Below are 18,254 nucleotides of genomic sequence, written 5' to 3' on the forward strand. Positions count from 1 at the left end.
TCTCAGCCCCACCTACCTACCTCCCAGGGTGTTTGTTGTGGGGGGGGGGAGGGGGAGAATTGTAAGCCTTTTTGAATCTCCTTACAGGAGAGAAAGGGGGGTATAAATGCAACTCTTTTTCTTAAAACCCTCTTCTGACTTATCACATATCTGTCTCTCAATTGATGCTCACTCGTGCAGCCAGGAGACTCTACAACATAGGTGTCAAACTCGTGGCCCTCCAGATGTTATGGACTACAGTTCCCATCATCCCCTGCCAACATCATGCTGGCAGGGGATGGTGTGAACTGTAGTACATAACATCTGGAGGGCTGCGAGTTTGACACCTGTGCTCTACAATGTACCTATATTGCAATAAATGATGCCTCATAAGTGCTTCGCCCTCGGTGGTCACTTCTGAACAGGCGACACAAACCGGTTAAATGAATCCTTGTTGTCTATCTTTGCCAGGAGTCTTCAAACTATGGCCCTCCAGATGTTCATGGACTACAATTCCCATCAGCCCTGCCACTTGACCATGCTGGCAGGGGCTGATGGGAATTGTAGTCCATGAACTTCTGGAGGGCCATAGTTTGAAGACCCCTGGTCTTTGCCATTTGCATGGCAGATGCAGGGGACATCTGGGGTCGCTGGGAGTCTGGCGACAGGATGTGAGATGTTTCACCCAGGAAACGCTTTGTTTCTCTGCGAAATGCACATCCAAGAATCCCCACCACCACCTGAGAATCCCCCCCAAACAGACCGGCGCAAAACAGCATCTGCTTAGAGAATCCACCATAATGGTGGACGGAAAATGGGGGAAACAGAATGCATTTAAGTCGAGTTCAACAAAATAAAACAGGTTAGAAGCATTCAGGGCGGGGGGCAAGTTCTGTGGAAACTTCTCCCACAGCGTGGTGCAGTGGTTAAGAGCAGGTGCACTCTAATCTGGAGAAAGGGGGGGTACAAATCCAACTCCAACTCCTCCAACTCCTCCTCCAATTCCAACTCCTCCTCCAATTCCAACTCCTCCTCCAACTCCTCCTCCAACTCCTCCTCCAACTCCAATTTCAATTTTCAATTTTAATTTTAACCTTTAATGGCATATAGAACTTTAACTCCAACTCCAACTTCTCCTCCTCCTCTTCTTCTTCTTTTTCTTCCCATTAACGCTTTTTTCACGCTCCTTAACCCATTATATTTTTCCTGTGTGATATATAACTTGAATATCCTTTACAGATTACGGTATCCCATTTCTGGCATCCCATGACGACGTCGCCAGATGACCCACTCGTTTCATGCCCCGCATACTGTTGATAGCACTTTCTCAGGGTCTGAAGATCTATTGCCTCTTCCCAAGAGTGCAGCACGATAAAGGATATTCTCCGATCCCTTATTCAGAATCCCTTTATACTGCGAGCATGCAATCTTTGACAATACGTGGATCAGACTGCAACCACGCTTTTGCGGTCTGATCCATGTATTGCGGGATATTATAATCTGTAAAGGATATTCAAGTTATATGTCACAACAAGGACTACAGGAGAGCCAGCGTGGTGTGGTGGTTAAGAGCAGGTGGATTCTAATCTAGAGAACCGGGTTTGATTCCCCACTCCTCCACCTGAGTGGCAGAGGCTTATCTGGCGAACCAGATGTGCTTCCGCACTCCTACATTCCTGCTGGGTAATGTTGGACTAGTCACAGTTCTCTCGGAACTCTCTCAGCCCCACCTGCCTCACAAGGTGTCTGTTGTGGGGAGAGGAAGGGAAAGGCGCTTGTAAGCCACCTTGAGTCTCCTTACAGCAGAGAAAGGTGGGGTATAAATCCAAATTCTTCTTCTTCTACAATGTAAAGGACCCGCTAGGCATTGTTTATTGCCATACAGAGACACTGTAGAGTCTTGGTTTTATATGAGTGAGCATCATTTGAGAGAGAGATTCGTAATAAATCACTGGAGGGTTTTAAATCCATCGATCCTGTGTAGTGGATTATAACTTGGCTTCAGTTTTGGTTATTGCGTTGTACTGTAGCAGCCCTTTCCCTCTTTCTTTTTGGCTGTGCTACCTGCGCGGAGTTAGCTTGCACTGCTGGGGGAATAATTCTTCTCCCCATTTTCCCCCAGTCAAAAAATGCCTTCCATTTTTGGAAAGGAACGGCCTCGGGGGAACCACGCGCAGATGGACAAGAGATCATGGCTGATTACCCGCTGGTGCTCTGCCCTGAGACGAATGCAGATTCTCTTTGGGGCAGACCTTCTGTTTTGGATGCCTCCCACCACGACCACCACCACCCTCACTCCGCTGCAGATCCCGTCATCTCTGCTATTTGTGAGAGCGGGCGAAGAGCAACCTTTTCCTCCTGCTTTGCAGGGAAGACAAAATAAATCTTGTCGAAGGTTTTCACGGCCGGAATCACTGGAGTGTTGTGGGGTTTCCGGGCTGTATGGCCGGGTTCCAGTGGCATTCTCTCCTGACGTTTCATCTGCATCTGTGGCTGGCAACTTCAGAGGATCCTCTGAAGATGCCAGCCACAGATGCAGGCGAAACGTCAGGAGAAAAGGCTACTTCAAAATAGAACAACACTCCAAAATAAATCTTCTTCTTCTTCCTAGCATTGTCCCACGAATACAAAATAAATGTTATTCTTTGCTTTGGGATTTTTTGCTCCGCCCTGCCTTCCTTGCTCCACTTTCGGCCTTCCCGATGATCAGGAGGGCTTTGTAAAATGTTCTTTCCATTTCAAGCATTTGTACCATATTAGATGAAATAACGATAGATCTAATACAAGAATATTGAAATATCAAAAAAATATTGAAATAACAAGCCTGTCTGTTCTCCTGTCGCAGCAGCAGGAATTGTGTGGGTCGGTGTGAGGGAGGGAGGGAGGGAGAGACAATATCAGTTCTAGGACATGGTCCCCTCTGTCATTTGAGGGGAATTATTTTTTGGAAAAGGCTACAATATCAATATAACTGCACTATCAGCAATATTGATATAACAGTAATTTAAAGAGCTTTAACAGAGCCGGCAATCTTGCAACTGTGTGCCTTTAAGAGTGAGCTGATGGGCAGAGTTAAGGGCCAATATCACCGTTCCCCAGTCTTGATCCCATCTCCCACTGCCACAACTCCGCTTTTTAGCATCTAAACATGTTAGCTTTAAGTAAATAAAGTTCTAATCACAGAACTCTTGGCCCCTCAGATTTTTGTTTCAGTGATTAAAAAACAAATTTCTTGCTCTCGTGGTTATGAAGATACACACAAAGATGCTGAAGGCTTTCAATCTTGCATCACAGAATCATAGAATCATAAAGTTGGGAGGGACCCCCAAGGGTCACCCAGTCCAACCCCCTGCCATGCAGGAACACACAATCAAAGCATTCCCAACATATGTTCATCCAGCCTCTCTTTCGAAACCTCCAAAGGAGACTCCACCACTCTCCAAGGCAGTGAATCCCACTGTCGAACAGCCCTGACAGTCAGGAAGTTCTTCCTAATGTTTAGGTGGCATCTCATTTCCTGCACCTTGAACTCATTACTCCATGTTGTAGCCTCTGAGGCAGCAGAAAACACGCTCGCTTCCTCCTCGACATGGCACCCCTTCAAATATTTAAACCCAGCTATCGTAGCTTGATGGCATAACCCAACTCAACTGGGCAAACGAGCAACCACCACCAAATACATTACATAAAATCTGCTCCATTTCTAATAACGGTGCGCGAGTCACAGTATCGGGATTTCTCTCGAGCGCAGGATTCGGGCCGCAGAACGTTAATGAAAGCTCTCGAAAAAGCTACGCGGAACTCCACCGCCGGCTTGGCGCCCCATGCTAGCAAGCTCACCTTCCATCGCGACTTACGCAAGCACCGGGGTCCAACGCGGCGATAATCCACAAGGAGATGCTGAATACCAGCAAGACGGTCCCGGGGCAGATGGTCATGAGCGTCTTCATGACGAAGCGGGTGTTGAAGTTGATTTTGTTCAGGGCCCCGATGCTGCGCGAGGAAGCGTCCGTGAAGAGTTTGCTGTGCAAGAGCATGACGCGGGCAATCAGGTAGAGGCGCAGGAACATGGGGATGGAGAGGATAATGTCCACGTCGGCCTCCGCCCGCGAAGCCGTGTACGAGAAGGCCAGCCGGGCCGTCCAAAAAAACTTGTACTCCCCGGGGATTGGGTGGATGGCGCACACCACCATCTCTAAGCTGATGTAGAGGATGCGCTCGTAGGTCATGGCTATCCGCCAGTCGTCTGCGCCGTTGTCGATCACAAAGAGCTGGCACGAAGTAGGGGGGGAAAGAACGAGAGTTAGACCAATCTTCTCCCCTTTATACAAACAAAGCAATACATATAGCAGCTGGGGGAAGGGGTGTCAAGATCCCTGCTCAGGACTTAGCAGTGAGCCCTTTGCTACTGTTAGGTTCCCAGTCTGGTCTGAATGAGAACCCCTGGGAGGAAGACTCAGAAAGAAGAAGAAGAAGAAGAAGAAGAAGAAGAAGAAGAAGAAGAAGAAGAAGAAGAAGAAGAAGAAGAAGAAGAAGAAGAAGAAGAAGAAGAAGAAGAAGAAGAAGAAGAAGAAGAAGAAGGAGGAGGAGGAGGAGGAGGAGGAGGAGAGGGAGAGGGAGAGAGAGAGGAAGGAGGAGGAGGAGGAGGAGAAGGAGATGACGAGGAGGACGAGGGGAGGACGAGGGAGGGCCCGAGGGAGGACGCAGGAGCGAGGATTCGAGGACGAGGGACGGTAGGAGGACGACGGACTCTGAGGACTCCAGGGACGCAGGCGAGGAGGACGAGGACGAGGAGGAAATCTGCTCTAGGATTGGGAACCATGCGAACTTTTGGGCCAGACCGGGATATTTCCCTCGCTCAACCCAGGATATTTGGACCATGCAGAAATGACCATGATGGCTCTCTTTAAGCATTTGAAGAGAGCAGCAGGAGAAGGAGGAGGAGGAGAAGGAGGAGGAGTTTGATTTATATCCCCCCTTTCTCTCCTGCAGGAGACTCAAGGGGGCTGACAATCTCCTTGCCCTTCCCCCTCACAACAAACACCCTGTGAGGTAGGTGGGGCTGAGAGAGCTCTGAGAAGAAGAAGAAGAAGAAGAAGAAGAAGAAGAAGAAGAAGAAGAAGAAGAAGAAGAAGAAGAGAAGAAAGAAGAAGAAGAAGAAGAAGAAGAAAGAGAAGAGAAGAAGGGAGGAGGGAGGAGGGAGGGAGTTTGGATTTATATCCCCCCTTTCTCTCCTGCAGGAGACTCAAAGGGCTTACAATCTCCCTTGTCTCCTTCCCCCTCACAACAAACACCCTGTGAGGTAGGTGGGGCTGAGAGAGCTCTGAGAAGAAGAAGAAGAAGAAGAAGAAGAAGAAGAAGAAGAAGAAGAAGAAGAAGAAGAAGAAGAAGAAGAAGAAGAAGAAGAAGAAGAAGAAGAAGAAGAAGAAGAAGAAGAAGAGGAGGAGGAGGAGGAGGAGGAGGAGGTTGGATTTATATCCCCCTTTCTCTCCTGCAGGAGACTCAAAGGGCTTACACACCCTTGTTCTTCCCTCACAACAAACACCCTGTGAGGTGGGTGGGGCTGAGAGAGCTCCGAGAAGCTGTGACTAGCCCAAGGTCACCAAGCTGGCACGTGTGGAAGTGCACAAGCTAATCTGAATTCCCCAGATAAGCCTCCACAGCTCAGGCGGCAGAGCAGAGAATCAAACCCAGCTCTCCAGATTAGAGTGCACCTGCTCTTAACCACTATACCAGGCTGGTTGATTCTCCCACTATTTCCCTGCCTCATATTACAATGCATGAGCCCAACGTTTTCAGGGCTCACAGCCCTTCACACGCATTAGCATCCTTACAACAGCTTTGTAAGGCGGGCCAATAATACTATCCACCCATTGCAGACCGGAGGAGGGCAGAGGTTGAGAGTTCCCAGTGCTTCAGGGAATTTGTGGCAGATGTAGGATTTGGCTCCCCGGATCACGGCTCAGACTCCTAGCCATTGGGCAATGCTGTCTCCTAGGACAGTGATGGCAAACCTTTTCGAGACCGAGTGCCCAAATTGCAACCCAAAACCCACTTATTTATCGCAAAGTGTCAACATGGCAATTTAACCTGAATACTGAAGTTTTAGTTTAGAAAAAACAGTTGGCTCCAAGGCGTGCGTTACTCAGGAATAAGTTTGGTGGTAATCAGTGGCTTTGCTCTGAAGCAACCGTGCAACTCTTCCAACGGGTGAATCACGACCCTAGGAGGGTTTACTCAGAAGCAAGCCCCATTGCCAGCAACTGAGCTTACTCCCAGGTAAAGGATCACACTTTAGTTCTTCGCATGAAAATCAGTGGGGTTTAACAGCACTTAACAGGGTTACCTACACTGCTTCCCCAAATCTAGGTCTTAAGTTTAATGCTAATAATCGAGCTCAGAGGCCCAGGCCAGGCTAGGTGTGTGTGTGGGGTGGGGGTGGGGGTAAGGGTGGGGGTGGGGGTGGGGCGACTCTGTTTGCATGTGCCCACAGAAAGGGCTCTGAGTGCCACCTCTGGCACCCATGCCATAGGTTCGCCACCACTGTCCTAGGACTATCCCAAATCTCCACAAACCCTTCCTTGTCAACTACTCCCCGTCTTCTGCCTCTCCGGGGGTTTCTCACCAGGCCAAAATTTTTAGTTTTGGCAAAAGTTTAATGCCAAGAGCCAGAGTTGTGTCTGGAATTGCCTAGATTTTCGAGGCGTGAACTTTTGAGAATCTAAAGCTCCCTTCGTCAGATACAAGTGGGAATAGGGACCCCTTGATCCCAGTCAGAAGGCGGGAGGGGCGTCGCAAAGAAAGGAGTCAGACAATGCAAAATGTAAGCAGATCCTTCACAGCAGGGAAGAAATGCTGGGGGGGGGGGGGGCAGAAAATTAGCATCTGTCATAAGACAGGGCTGGAGTGCGAGCCGTGATGGGATTCAAATAATTGAACAACCAGTTCCGGTGGTGAGATTCAAATAATTTAACAACTGGTTGTTTACAAGCACCATTTAAACAACCGGTTCTGCCGAAGCGGTGTGGACCTGCTGAATCCCACCACTGGGTGAGAGGGGTGGGATTGCGTTGCTCTGAATTCGTATCTCAGGCAGGCCACGGTGCCTCACACGGTCTGTTTGAACATTCACCAGCTGGCCACAGATTCCGGAAGAACTTTGGAGACACATCGCACTTCATTCATGCGCCTCGGGGACACAAGACTGTGCATATGAGCATATGCATCTTTCTGGCACATCGGTGCACTCAACAGGCAATCAGGTAAGAACATAAGAACATAAGAACGAGCCTGCTGGATCAGACCAGAGTCCATCTAGTCCAGCTCTCTGCTACTCGCAGTGGCCCACCAGGTGCCTTTCGGAGCTCACGTGCAGGAGGTGAACGCAATGGCCTTCTACTGCTGCTGCTCCTGAGCACCTGGTCTGCTAAGGCATTTGCAACCTCAGATCAAGGAGGATCAAGATGGGTAGCCGGAGAGCGACTTCTCCTCCATCAATCTGTCCAAGCCCCTTTTAAAGCTATCCAGGTGAGTGGCCATCACCACCTCCTGTGGCAGCATATTCCAAACACCGATCACACGTTGCATGAAGAAGTGTTTCCTTTTATTAGTCCTAATTCTTCCCCCCAGCATTTTCAATGGATGCCCCCTGGTTCTATGTATGCCCCCAGGTGTCCTGTTTAAGTCCTGAACAGGACCTTACCTGATGCCTAGGAGGGAAACAACTGACCTGGGATAGGATGGAAGCAACAGCCCCCGCCCCCAATCAAGGACTTGTGTGGCAATAGACCCAGTGATGATGATGATGATGATGATGATGATGATGATGATGATGATGAAAAAGAAGGAGGAGGAGGAAGAGGAAGAGGAGAGTTTGGATTTATACCCCCATCTTTCTCTCCTGTAAGGAGACTCAAGGTGGCTGACAAGCTCCTTTCCTTTCCCCACAACAGACACCTTGTGAGGCAGGTGGGGCTGAGAGAGTCCTGAGAGAACTGGGACTAGCCCAAGGTCACCCAGGAGGAATGTAGCAGTGCAGAAACACATCTGGTTCACCAGATAAGCCTCTGCCACCCAGGTGGAGGAGTGGGGAATCAAACCCGGTTCTCCAGATTAGAATCCACCTGCTCTTAAACGCTGCACCACGGGGGCTCTCACTGGCTGAACATAGTGAGGACAGCCTGATATGTGTTCGAGCATGCACAAAGGGTCCTTGCCTTCCGCTGATGAAGCCTAAAGCACGCAGGCCTTCCAAACAGGAGGCTGTGACACACACACACACACACACACGATAACTCCGTATTTGCAAGAACGGCAATTAAAAAAGACACAAACCTAACCCCCAACTCCGAACAATTTGCTCGCTCACACCTCCAAGAGACACGGGCTCACGCTGGCGCCAATTAGCAGGAACACCGTGCCACCTACCCCCCGACCACCTGCCTGGCGCCGTGCCACAATGCCCGCTTGAATGGCACATCCAACTTCAGAGAGCAAAGGCTCCTGGAAAGCAGTGCCAAGATCACATTCGTTGTCACAGCAACCGGTGGGTTCATGCCGGGCGACAAAGTGGCTGGGGTTGGGGGTGGGGGCCCACGCCAGGCTATGAGCTGGTGTCAAGAGGGTCGGCTTCCTTTCATCCTCCGGAGGTGATTAATCTGCTCCCCCAGACTGACCAATCTGCTCGCCCCCCCCCCCTCCCGCCAGCCATGCTTCATTCCTCCCTGCCGAGAGAAACCAGACCGATCCTCGGCTGGGGAAAAAAAGGTCTCCTTTATTACAAAAGCAGCACTACCAGTATAAAAAGCCTCAAGCGCAGAAGCAGCATGGTATAGTGGTTACAGTCTCAGACTAGGGCTGGGGACATCTCTGAGCCTGGCCTACCTCAAAGGGCTGTTGCAAGGATTTAAAAAAAATACAGGCAAGGAGAATCACATTCCCTGTAATGAGCTCACTGCAAAAAGGAGGAGGAGGAGGAGTTTGGATTTATATTCCCAGTTCTCCAGATGAGAATGCACCTGCTCTTAACCACTACACCACGCTGAGTTATGCAAGTAAAAACAAGCAGGTCACATATGAATACATGGAGCCACCTGATCGGTGCATCAAAGTCAGCGTTGGGTACTCGGGCTAGCAGCTGCTCTCCGGGGCTTTCCCATCTCCTACTGCCTGATCCTGGGATTCACCTTGCAATGTTCTCCGCGCCAACCAGGAGTTCTACCTGCCTCCGCGTAGAACTCACAACTCACAACAGATCAAAAGCTCAGGAGGAAACCCTGGAGATGATCTCTCATGTACTTCCGAAGCATCTCAGCGCAACGTAGTTCGACTCCTGGCTTCCTTCATGAGCGCGAAGGTGGCAGAATCATATAATCGCAGGCATCTGTGGGATGTCTTTAAAAGAGGTGGCTGCCTCTTTTCACTCCACACACTCAAAACGAGACTTCTCAGGGGGTGTCTTAGAATCATAGAATCATAGAGTTGGAAGAGACCCCAAGGCCATCAAGTCCAATCCACCTGCCATGCAGGAAGACACAATCAAAGCACCCCTGACAGATGGCCATCCAGCCTCTCTTTAAAAAATCTCCAAAGAAGGAGACTCCTCCACTCTCCAAGGTTGTACATTCCACTGTTGAACAGCCCTGACGGTCAGGAAGTTCTTCCTGATGTTAGGTGGAATCTCTTTTCCTTCAGAGGTCAGAGGGCAACAGATCACGGCCAACCAATAAGCTTCAAGCTGGTGTCCCCAATGCAGTGCCCATGGGCACCACGCCGCCGCCAACACCTTTCCTGGAGCCTGCCAAGTGCTTTTAGAAAGCGAGCAGGGCTAGGTGTGATTTTTTTTCTTCATCCAGCAGGGCTTTTGATTGGCTGTGCAGTTAGAACGGTCCATTGGTTACTCACCGTGAAGGGACCTTCTGCTGGACGTGGAAGGGCATCTTGAAGGGTGTTTCCCAACCCGTTCTCAGGGAGGCAGGGTCTTAAACTTGTCACTTCCTGTGAACTGGGTTTGGTTAATCGCTTCCATCTAGGTCCAGTAAATCGACTGGTCCAGGAGTAGTGAGAGTTCTAATATACTAACATGCGTGTCAGGAAGCGACAGAATAACATGAAAAACGACAACTTGTCAACATGTAACAACAATAAACGCTCTGCAAGTGAACTTAGTGCTGTGCTGGAACGATTGAGAACCCATTATCGGGGACTAATAGCTGATCTAGGGAGGGCCAAGATGCCCTTCCGCGTCCAGCAGAAGGTCCCTTCACGGTGAGTAACCAATGGACCATTCTACTGGAGGCGGAAGGGCATCTTGATGGGAACTCCCAGAGCAGTCCCAAAACGGGTGGGTCAGATCATTCCCCGATAATGTGTTCCAGCACACGTCTGCCGAAGGTGGCTTCGGATGCTGCGAGGGAATGTAGTCTGTAGTGTCTGACAAATGTGGATGTAGTCGACCAGGTAGCAGCTCTGCAAATGTCCAGCAGAGGGACCTGTTTCCTAAAGGCTGCGTTGGCCGCTGCCGCACTAGTGGAATGTGCTGTAATTCCCTGGGGAAGTGGATGATTAGACACTTTGTAGGCCTCGATGATGCATGTCTTTATTGCTCTACTGATAGCTGCTTTTGACATTCTTCCCCCCAGGTTAGGGGGAGTGACGTTAATGAAGAGGCTGTGGGAAGTCCGAATGGACTCAGTCCTTATGATGAATGCTTTCAGGGCTCTCCGAACATCTAGGTTATGCCACAATCTCTCTGTTGGGTGAGAGGGTGTGGCACAGAAGGAAGGTATCACCAACTCCTGAGATCTATGAAATTTGGAGTTAACTTTAGGCGTGAAGGTGGGATCAGGTCTGAGTATCACACGGTCCTTGTGGAAGATGCACAGTTCTGCTTCTACTGACAGGGCGTGGATTTCAGATACCCGTCTGGCTGAAGTTATGGCTAGCAGGAATAAGGCCTTCATACGTAACCACTTAAGGTGTATGGTCTGTACCGGCTCAAAGGGTGATCTCGTGAGAGCGGAAAGTACTAGGTGCAGCCGCCAGGTGGGGAAGCGATGGATCACCGGTGGTTGTATTTGTTTTACCCCCGTAAGGAAACGCATCGGCCATCCGGGTTCCTGGAAAGGGGTATTCCTCGGATTTCCGGTAGTACCGTGTTTAGGGCTGCTACTTGTCTCCCTCAGTGTGGAGCTACGCAATCCTTGGAGGAGTCCGTCTTGAAGGAACATCAGAATTTGCGGAAGGGTAGGAGATAGAGGGGAAATAGACTTCCGTCTACAATTCAACGCGCGAAAGCTTTCCATGAGGAGTTATAGATTTTGATGGTGGAAAGACGCCGGGACGCTTAGGATTGTATCAGCGACCTGGTCAGAGTACCCTTTACGTCTTAGGAGGTTCCTTTCAAGCGCCACGCGGTCAGCTTGTACCACCCGGGATTCGGGTGTGAGACTGGACCTTGGGTCAGCATGTCTGGAGGCGCTGGAAGTGGGATCCCTTGGGAGACCAAGCCATCTCCAGAATGGAGGAGAGCCACGGACGACGTGGCCAGTGTGTGGTGCCACCAGGATCACCTCGGCTTGCTCTACTGCTATCTTCCTCAGTACCTTGGGAATGATGGGTAATGGAGGGAAGGCGCATAGTAGGGTCTTGGGCCATGGAGCTACGAGGGCGTCTATGTCCATCGCCTTTGGGTGGTAAAACCTGGACATGAATTGCGGAGTCTGGCAGTTTTCCGCTGAGGCGAATAGGTCTACCTTGGGAAGTCCCAGGTTCCTCGATATCATCCGGAAGATGTCGGGCTTCAGCTTCCATCCTGCTTCCGCTATTGTGGTCCTGCTGAGCCAGTCGGCTGTGATGTTTAATTGGCCTCTGATGTGTTCCGCGGACAGGGACAACAGGTGTATCTCGGCCCATACTAGGATGCGCATGACTTCCTTGTGCATTTGAGAGGACCTGGACCCCCCTTGGTTGTTCAGGTAAGCCTTTGCCGTGGTGTTGTCTGTTCTTACCAGAACATGGGTCCCTTGGAGAGGTGCCTGGAAGTGGAGAAGGGCATTGAAGATGGACCTCGTTTCCAGAATGTTGATCGGCAGGTCCGTTTCTTCTGATGACCAGCGCCCCTGGACGCACTGATCCTTGAAAGTTGCCCCCCAGCCCCGCAGGCTGGCGTCGGTGATCACCTGGTTCCTTTTCTGATGCAGGAAAATCTTCCCCTTCGACAGATTGTGGTCGCAGGTCCACCACCTGAGTTCCTTGCGAAGCCGTGTAGTCAAATGGACGATGCGATCTTGTTTTTGCATGATCTGCCGTTGAAATGGGCGCAGGAAGGATTGAAGGGGCCTGGATGGAGTCGGCTCCACTGTAGCATGTCGAACACTGAAACCATCAATCCCATCAGGCTTGCCAGGAGAAGCAGAGACGATGTCCTCTTGGAGATAATCAGGGACACGGTCTACCGGATGCGTATTCTTTTGTTCTATTGTGGGACAAAACAAAGGGAATTCTTGGTGGTATCTATGAGGGGCTCCTAAGGGTGTTCCAGAATTGTCTGTGACGGAAGAGTTGTGCTTTTTTCCAAGTTCACTAGGAACCCATGGTCCTGTAGCACTTTTTGTACTGTTTGGACGTCCTTGGTGGCGGCTTTGTAGGGCCGTATCCTTCGACCGTATAAGGAGGATATCGGCCCAGGTAGGGGATATGGAGTGGATCTTCTGTTCCTTCTGAAGAAAGAGTGATGTGGGGCATAGCAAGATCTTGGAGAAGACTCTCGGCAGTGGCCAGTCTCGAAGGGGAGGGGCCCTGAATTGAAACTGTTGTTGGCCCCACTGCAAACCGTAGAGGTACTTCCTGTGGTGTGTGGTGGAATTGGGATGTGGAGATGAGTACCGGTCAGGTCTAGGGACGTCAATGAAGTCTCCCTGGACGGATGTTTTCTATATGATGGAAGCTGTAGGGTTTCGCATCCTGAAGTGGTGGAGGTGCAGGTGTCGGTTGACGAATCTCAGGGTTGAGTATTGCCTCTCCAGTCTCCATTTTCCGCTTTGGCACAGTGAAGAAAATGAGAGAACACCCCCGAGGATCTCTCCGATTTTGGCACTGGTTCTATCAGCCTGAATCTTCAAAGAGAGGGTGTTGAATGGCCACGTTGAGTTCTTTGCTCTTTGTTCTATGTTGGAGTTGACTGGAAAGGCGCAAGAAGCGTTGAGAGGCAGGATGAGCAAACTTCGATTGAGTAACCTGACTGGATGACCTCCCGAGACCATCGATCCACATGGCTGCCTTCCACTGATGGCTGAAGTGTTGAAGAAACTGGCCACCCACGGAAGGGAGTGGGAGTCATTGTTTGGAAGATCCTTCGGGGCGGAAGAAGCTCTTTTGCCTGACCTCGTTGTTGCGAAAGGAATTGTTGAATTGTCCGGGTAAGTGCGTTCGCGAGAAAGCCCTGTTGGGCTTGCCAGTGTTTGCCATCTCTGGAGGATCTTCAGGAAGAGTCTTATGAGACCGGAAGGTGTGCGTAGATTTGTTGGTTTGGTAGGAGTGATCGGTCTTGATCGATTTTGGCATCGCTTTTTTATTATCCTTGGTTGGTACCAGGACTTGTTCTAGTTCCGGTCCGAACAGGGTATCTCCCCGGAAGGTGAGGTAACCTGCCACCAGATGCTTGGATAACATGTCTCTTGGCGGGCCAGGCTCTTAATGCCAAGCGTGTTCTTCTAGCCACTACAGTGTTGGCCCATAATTTTGGCGTGTTATCATTGCAGGCCCTTCGTGATTAGAATCAGCTAGATACAAAGATGTCACTGAGGGAGGATCCTTTCAATTCCTTCTCTAAGGGCTTTATAGATTCAGGAGGAGGAGGATCATGTCTAGGATTCTTCTCTAGCCATACGATAGCTGCTCTCATAGCGATGAGTGGCCGAAGAGAGTAGAACTTTAGATAAAGAGGCCAAACCGTCGTATGCTTTTTAAAGGATGGCCTCTGAGCGCTTATCTAGCTGGTCTTTAATGGAGCCAACCCCATCTTTGGAGACTAGCCCCCCTGACTGCAGGGCAGAAACGGGTGCATCTACAGGAGGAACCTGAAGCAGTTTGGTGATGTAATCTGGTACTGGGTACAGCTTTTTAAATGATGGGGACAGGTTTTTAGATGATGTGGGAGAAGCCCATTCTTTAAGGATGCCCCTCTGAAAGAGAGTATTCAGGAGGACGGGCAAGAATTTAGGAGTTCTTCTGCGGTCCCTCGTGTGGGAAGATCTCTTTCCTCTCCCTTTGGGGCACGCTCTTAATGGGTTTACACATACTGAGTTGGCAGTGGCTGTAGGAGTCCACCGCGTCTCATGCGGAGAATCCTTTGAGATCCAAAGGCTGAGATGAAAAAAAAAAAAAAAAAAAACTTTAGAGATTAGTGAGGGAAATGTTTTCAACCTCAAAAAATTTTTTAGGGGTTGCTCTTCTGGTATCCTGAGGTGGGTTTCCCCTTCTGACTCCTAGAGGAAATGTTCTGGAATTGCCATTTGATTCCAATCTCACTCAGAAATCCTCCCCTGCTGGGAAGGTTAGTGGTTTCTCTATGGCTGCGTCTGGCTGCCCCTTGGGCCCTTGGAGAACCCTGGTGGGAGATGCAGGGGAAGGAGAGCGCTTCCTGCGCTTAGAGCCATGTTCTTTTTTATGGTAGGATTGGATCTCCTCCCTCATGGCTTCTCTGAAAAGCCCCACACCTAGTTATGCTGGGGAGGCATCATGCCATTTGTTGAAGCCAGGGAGCGCTACTGCGTGGCGATTATGCCCCTCCCCTTTCCTTTTTGTGCGGCCTCGCGCTTGACTCACAGAGAATGAGTCACTCTCCAGGCTGCCCTCCGTTTCACTCTTCGGAGAGGGCTTTATATGGAGCCCTCGGCTTGCTTGGCGGCGCTATCCGCTTCTGGCCGGAAGTGCGAAGAGTGGAGAAGAGAGGCGTCTACTCGCGTTGAGAGAGGCCTCCGGGTCCACCACGCCGTCGCCCGGCCCCAAGGGGGAAGGAGAGCATCCGGTTAGAACTGGAGGAGACCAAGTGGAAGCGGTAGCTCTCAGCGGAGAAGCGAAGGTAAGCCGCCAGCGAGAATCCGAATGCAGCGTTTTTTCTTGCCGCTTTTTTCCGATGCGGCTCCTCACTACTGGCAGCTTTTGGCTTTAGGCTGAATGGAAGGGGGAGGAGGAACAATGACTTCTGCCTGCCCCTTGCCCTTGCGAAGTTCGCGGCTCTGGTGCTCTCGGTCGAAGACCGGTATACAAAAGTCTCTCCTAGGGGGAGAGAAGCGGTTTCAACCATAGCAGGAGGTCTTTGGGCGGGAAAGACCTGCTTACCATAGAGACCCTCGGTGGCTTAGGGTTAAGGTAGAGGAAAGAGGACACTGAAAAGATAGAAAGGACAGACACAAGAGACAGACTAGGACTTACAATACAAAACTTGCAGAGACTGAGAAGGATGCTGCTCTCCCTATCAAGGCAGGGAAGTAAACTGGACCTAGATGGGCGTGCCAAGCAGTTCACAGGAAGTGACAAGTTTAAGACCCTGCCTCCCTGAGAACGGGTTGGGAAACACCCTTCAAGATGCCCTTCCGCCTCCAGTAGAAGGCAATTTTTTTAAAATGGAGCTTGTGTCTGAGAAGTTGAAGAATTACTATGAGAGCTACGCAAACCTTTGCTCCCGGATATTATGTGGTTGGTTGCGCCTCCTGCGACAGCCGTTTTGTAAGCACGCCCGCCACCGTGGGTCCAAATTCCAAGGGTGCCTACAATGGGGAGTCCTGCTCTAACCATCGACAAAGCTTAGCACAATATCAGAGACTAGGCCCCGTTATGTGCGGAACTCTTACCTCGAGACTTAGTACATAGTGCGGTTGCAGTGAGGTCTCTTAGCATTTCTCCATTTACATGGAGCAGGAACCCCACCGCCTGCTGCACAGCCTGCCTGCTCAATTTTCTCAGGTCTCTGTTTTTCCCAGTTCTCTTAACTCCACCCATCAACTCACTCTTAAAGGCACAGATCTCATCACACCTGATAGTCGCAAGACAGCTGGCTTTGTGAAAGCCCTTTAAATCATTGTTGTATCAATACTGCTGTAATGTTGACATTGCAGCCCCTTTTCCAAAAACAATCCCATCCCCCCAAAAGGAAAGAGACAAAGCAATTCCTTGGACCATGCCCAAGAACTGATATTCTCTCTTCCCTTCACACGCACGCACGCACGCACGCTTCGTGCCGCTGCTCCAGCCGTGGGCGGTGGGAGAGGCTTGTTATTTTCATATTCCTTGGTATTTCTGTATTAGATCTATCATTATTTCAAATAGATCTAATATGGTACAAATGCTTGAAGTTGAAATGAAGTTTTACAAAGCCCTCCCTATCATTGGGGAGGGCAAAAGTAGAGTGGGGAGGTATGGTGGAGCCAAAAAACTCGAAGCAAAGAATAACACAGGTCCATTTCTTTCATCTTCTCTGAAAAGCTGGGGGGGCGGGGAGTTGCTCTTCACTCACTCTCACAAACAGTGGAGATTACGGGATCTGCCATGCAGTGAGTGTAACAGGGCAGGAAGGCATCTGTTTAGGAAGCTCCCCCCCCCCCCCCGCGCGCGCAAAAAAAGGATCTCCTTTCCGTGCAGAGCACCAGTGTATGGTCAGCCTAGGTCCCCATCCAGACCGCCAGTGAAGGGCCTCGATCCCGCTGAGGACCTAAAAAAGTTTTCAAAATCCACTGCGGGCCAGCACCGGGCTGGCCAGCTTGCCATCGCTGTCAAAAATAACAACTGCTTTCCCGAGACGTCCCTGAGGGAGGAGCAAAAGTCCTCAATATTTTTTAAAAAAGGCTGCAGATTTTGTTGCTACAAGGCTGTTTCTGTCCAAATAATGAGCTTTATCCTGTTTGCAGAAAAATCTCTCCGTTCTATTTTTAACTGCTGCCCTGACCGGGATGGCCCAGCCTGGCCCAACTCATCAGATCTTAGAAACCTAAGCAGGATTGGGGCCTGGTTAAAACTTGGGTGGGAGACCAAGGAAGTCTAGAGCAGCAATGGCGTAGGAGGTTAAGAGCAGGTGCATTCTAATCTGGAGGAACCGGGTTTGATTCCCAGCTCTGCCGCCTGAGCTGTGGAGGCTTATCTGGGGAATTCAGATTAGCCTGTACACTCCCCCACACGCCAGCTGGGTGACCTTGGGCTAGTCACAGCTTCTGGGAGCTCTCTCAGCCCCACCTACCTGACAGGGTGTTTGTTGTGAGGGGGGAAGGGCAAGGAGATTGTAAGCCCCTTTGAGTCTCCTGCAGGAGAGAAAGGGGGGGATATAATTTTTAAATTTCACAGCTATGCTACCCGCATGATTTTCTGTCCTAAGTTAGAAACTATTGCCAACACAACTAAAGGGTTTGATAAGGATGCAAATCTATTAGGTGTGAGCAGATCTGCGGATATCTAAATCCGTGGATTGGGCCCCCGCTGAGAGAAAGGAGATTTTCCTCCAAACTTGGGGGAACCCCGAGGTTCACAGAAAAACGGTTAAATCAAAAAATATACTGGGGGCTTAACCCCCCAAAAAAATAAGAGATTGTTCTCTGCACAAGCACAGACAACACCTGGAATATAGTGTTTGGTTCTGGGCATTGCAATTCAAAAAGGATATTGACAAGCTGGAACGGGTCCAGAGGAGGGCAGCCAAAATGATCAAAGGTCTGGAATCCATGCCCTATGAGGAGAGACTTAGGGAGCTGGGGAGGTTTAGTTTGATCAAGAGAATGTTAAGAAGTGACATGATAGCCATATTGAGATATCTGAAGTGCTGTTTTCTGCTGCTCCAGAGACCAGGACCAGGAGTCATGGGTTCAAGGTGAAGGAAAGGAGATTCCACATAAACCTCAGGAAAAACTTCCTGACCGTCAGGGCTGTTCGACAGTGGAATGCACTACCTCAGAGGGTGGTGGAGTCTCCTTCTTGGGAGGTTTTTAAAGAGAGGCTGGATGGTCATCTGTCAGGAGTGCTTTGAGTGTGTGTTCCTGCATGGCAGGTGGATTGGGCTTGATGGCCCTTGGGGTCCCTTCCAACTCTATGATTCTATGAACACACCTACCAGTGCAGTGGTTGCTGCTTGGTTCCAGCCCCAGAGCCATGCTTGGACCAACGACAAAGCCGTGCGGGGCCCAACAGAGGCAGAACATGGGAGCTGTGGGGGCCCCGGTGGACACTGCTGTGCCGGAACCCAGGAGCAATGGAAGTTTCAGTGAGAAAGTGGGTGAGAGAAGAATCTT

General features: G+C 50.2%; 1 protein-coding gene across 1 annotated transcript in view; it reads right to left on the reverse strand.

Annotated features, from left to right (window-relative positions):
* Positions 1–2,101: 2,101 nt before the first annotated feature.
* LOC125436521 (small conductance calcium-activated potassium channel protein 3-like) overlaps positions 2,102–18,254 on the reverse strand; it is an 83,392-nt gene continuing 67,239 nt past the window's right edge. Inside the window, exons 3-4 of the mRNA XM_048503597.1 lie at positions 3,820–4,250; positions 2,102–2,300 (exon numbers count right to left, since the gene is read on the reverse strand). Coding sequence (XP_048359554.1) covers positions 2,102–2,300; positions 3,820–4,250 — 630 coding nt within the window. The remainder of the gene's footprint in view (positions 2,301–3,819; positions 4,251–18,254) is intronic.

The sequence above is a fragment of the Sphaerodactylus townsendi genome, linkage group LG01, assembly GCF_021028975.2.
Source record: "Sphaerodactylus townsendi isolate TG3544 linkage group LG01, MPM_Stown_v2.3, whole genome shotgun sequence".
Taxonomy (NCBI): Eukaryota; Metazoa; Chordata; class Lepidosauria; order Squamata; family Sphaerodactylidae; genus Sphaerodactylus; species Sphaerodactylus townsendi.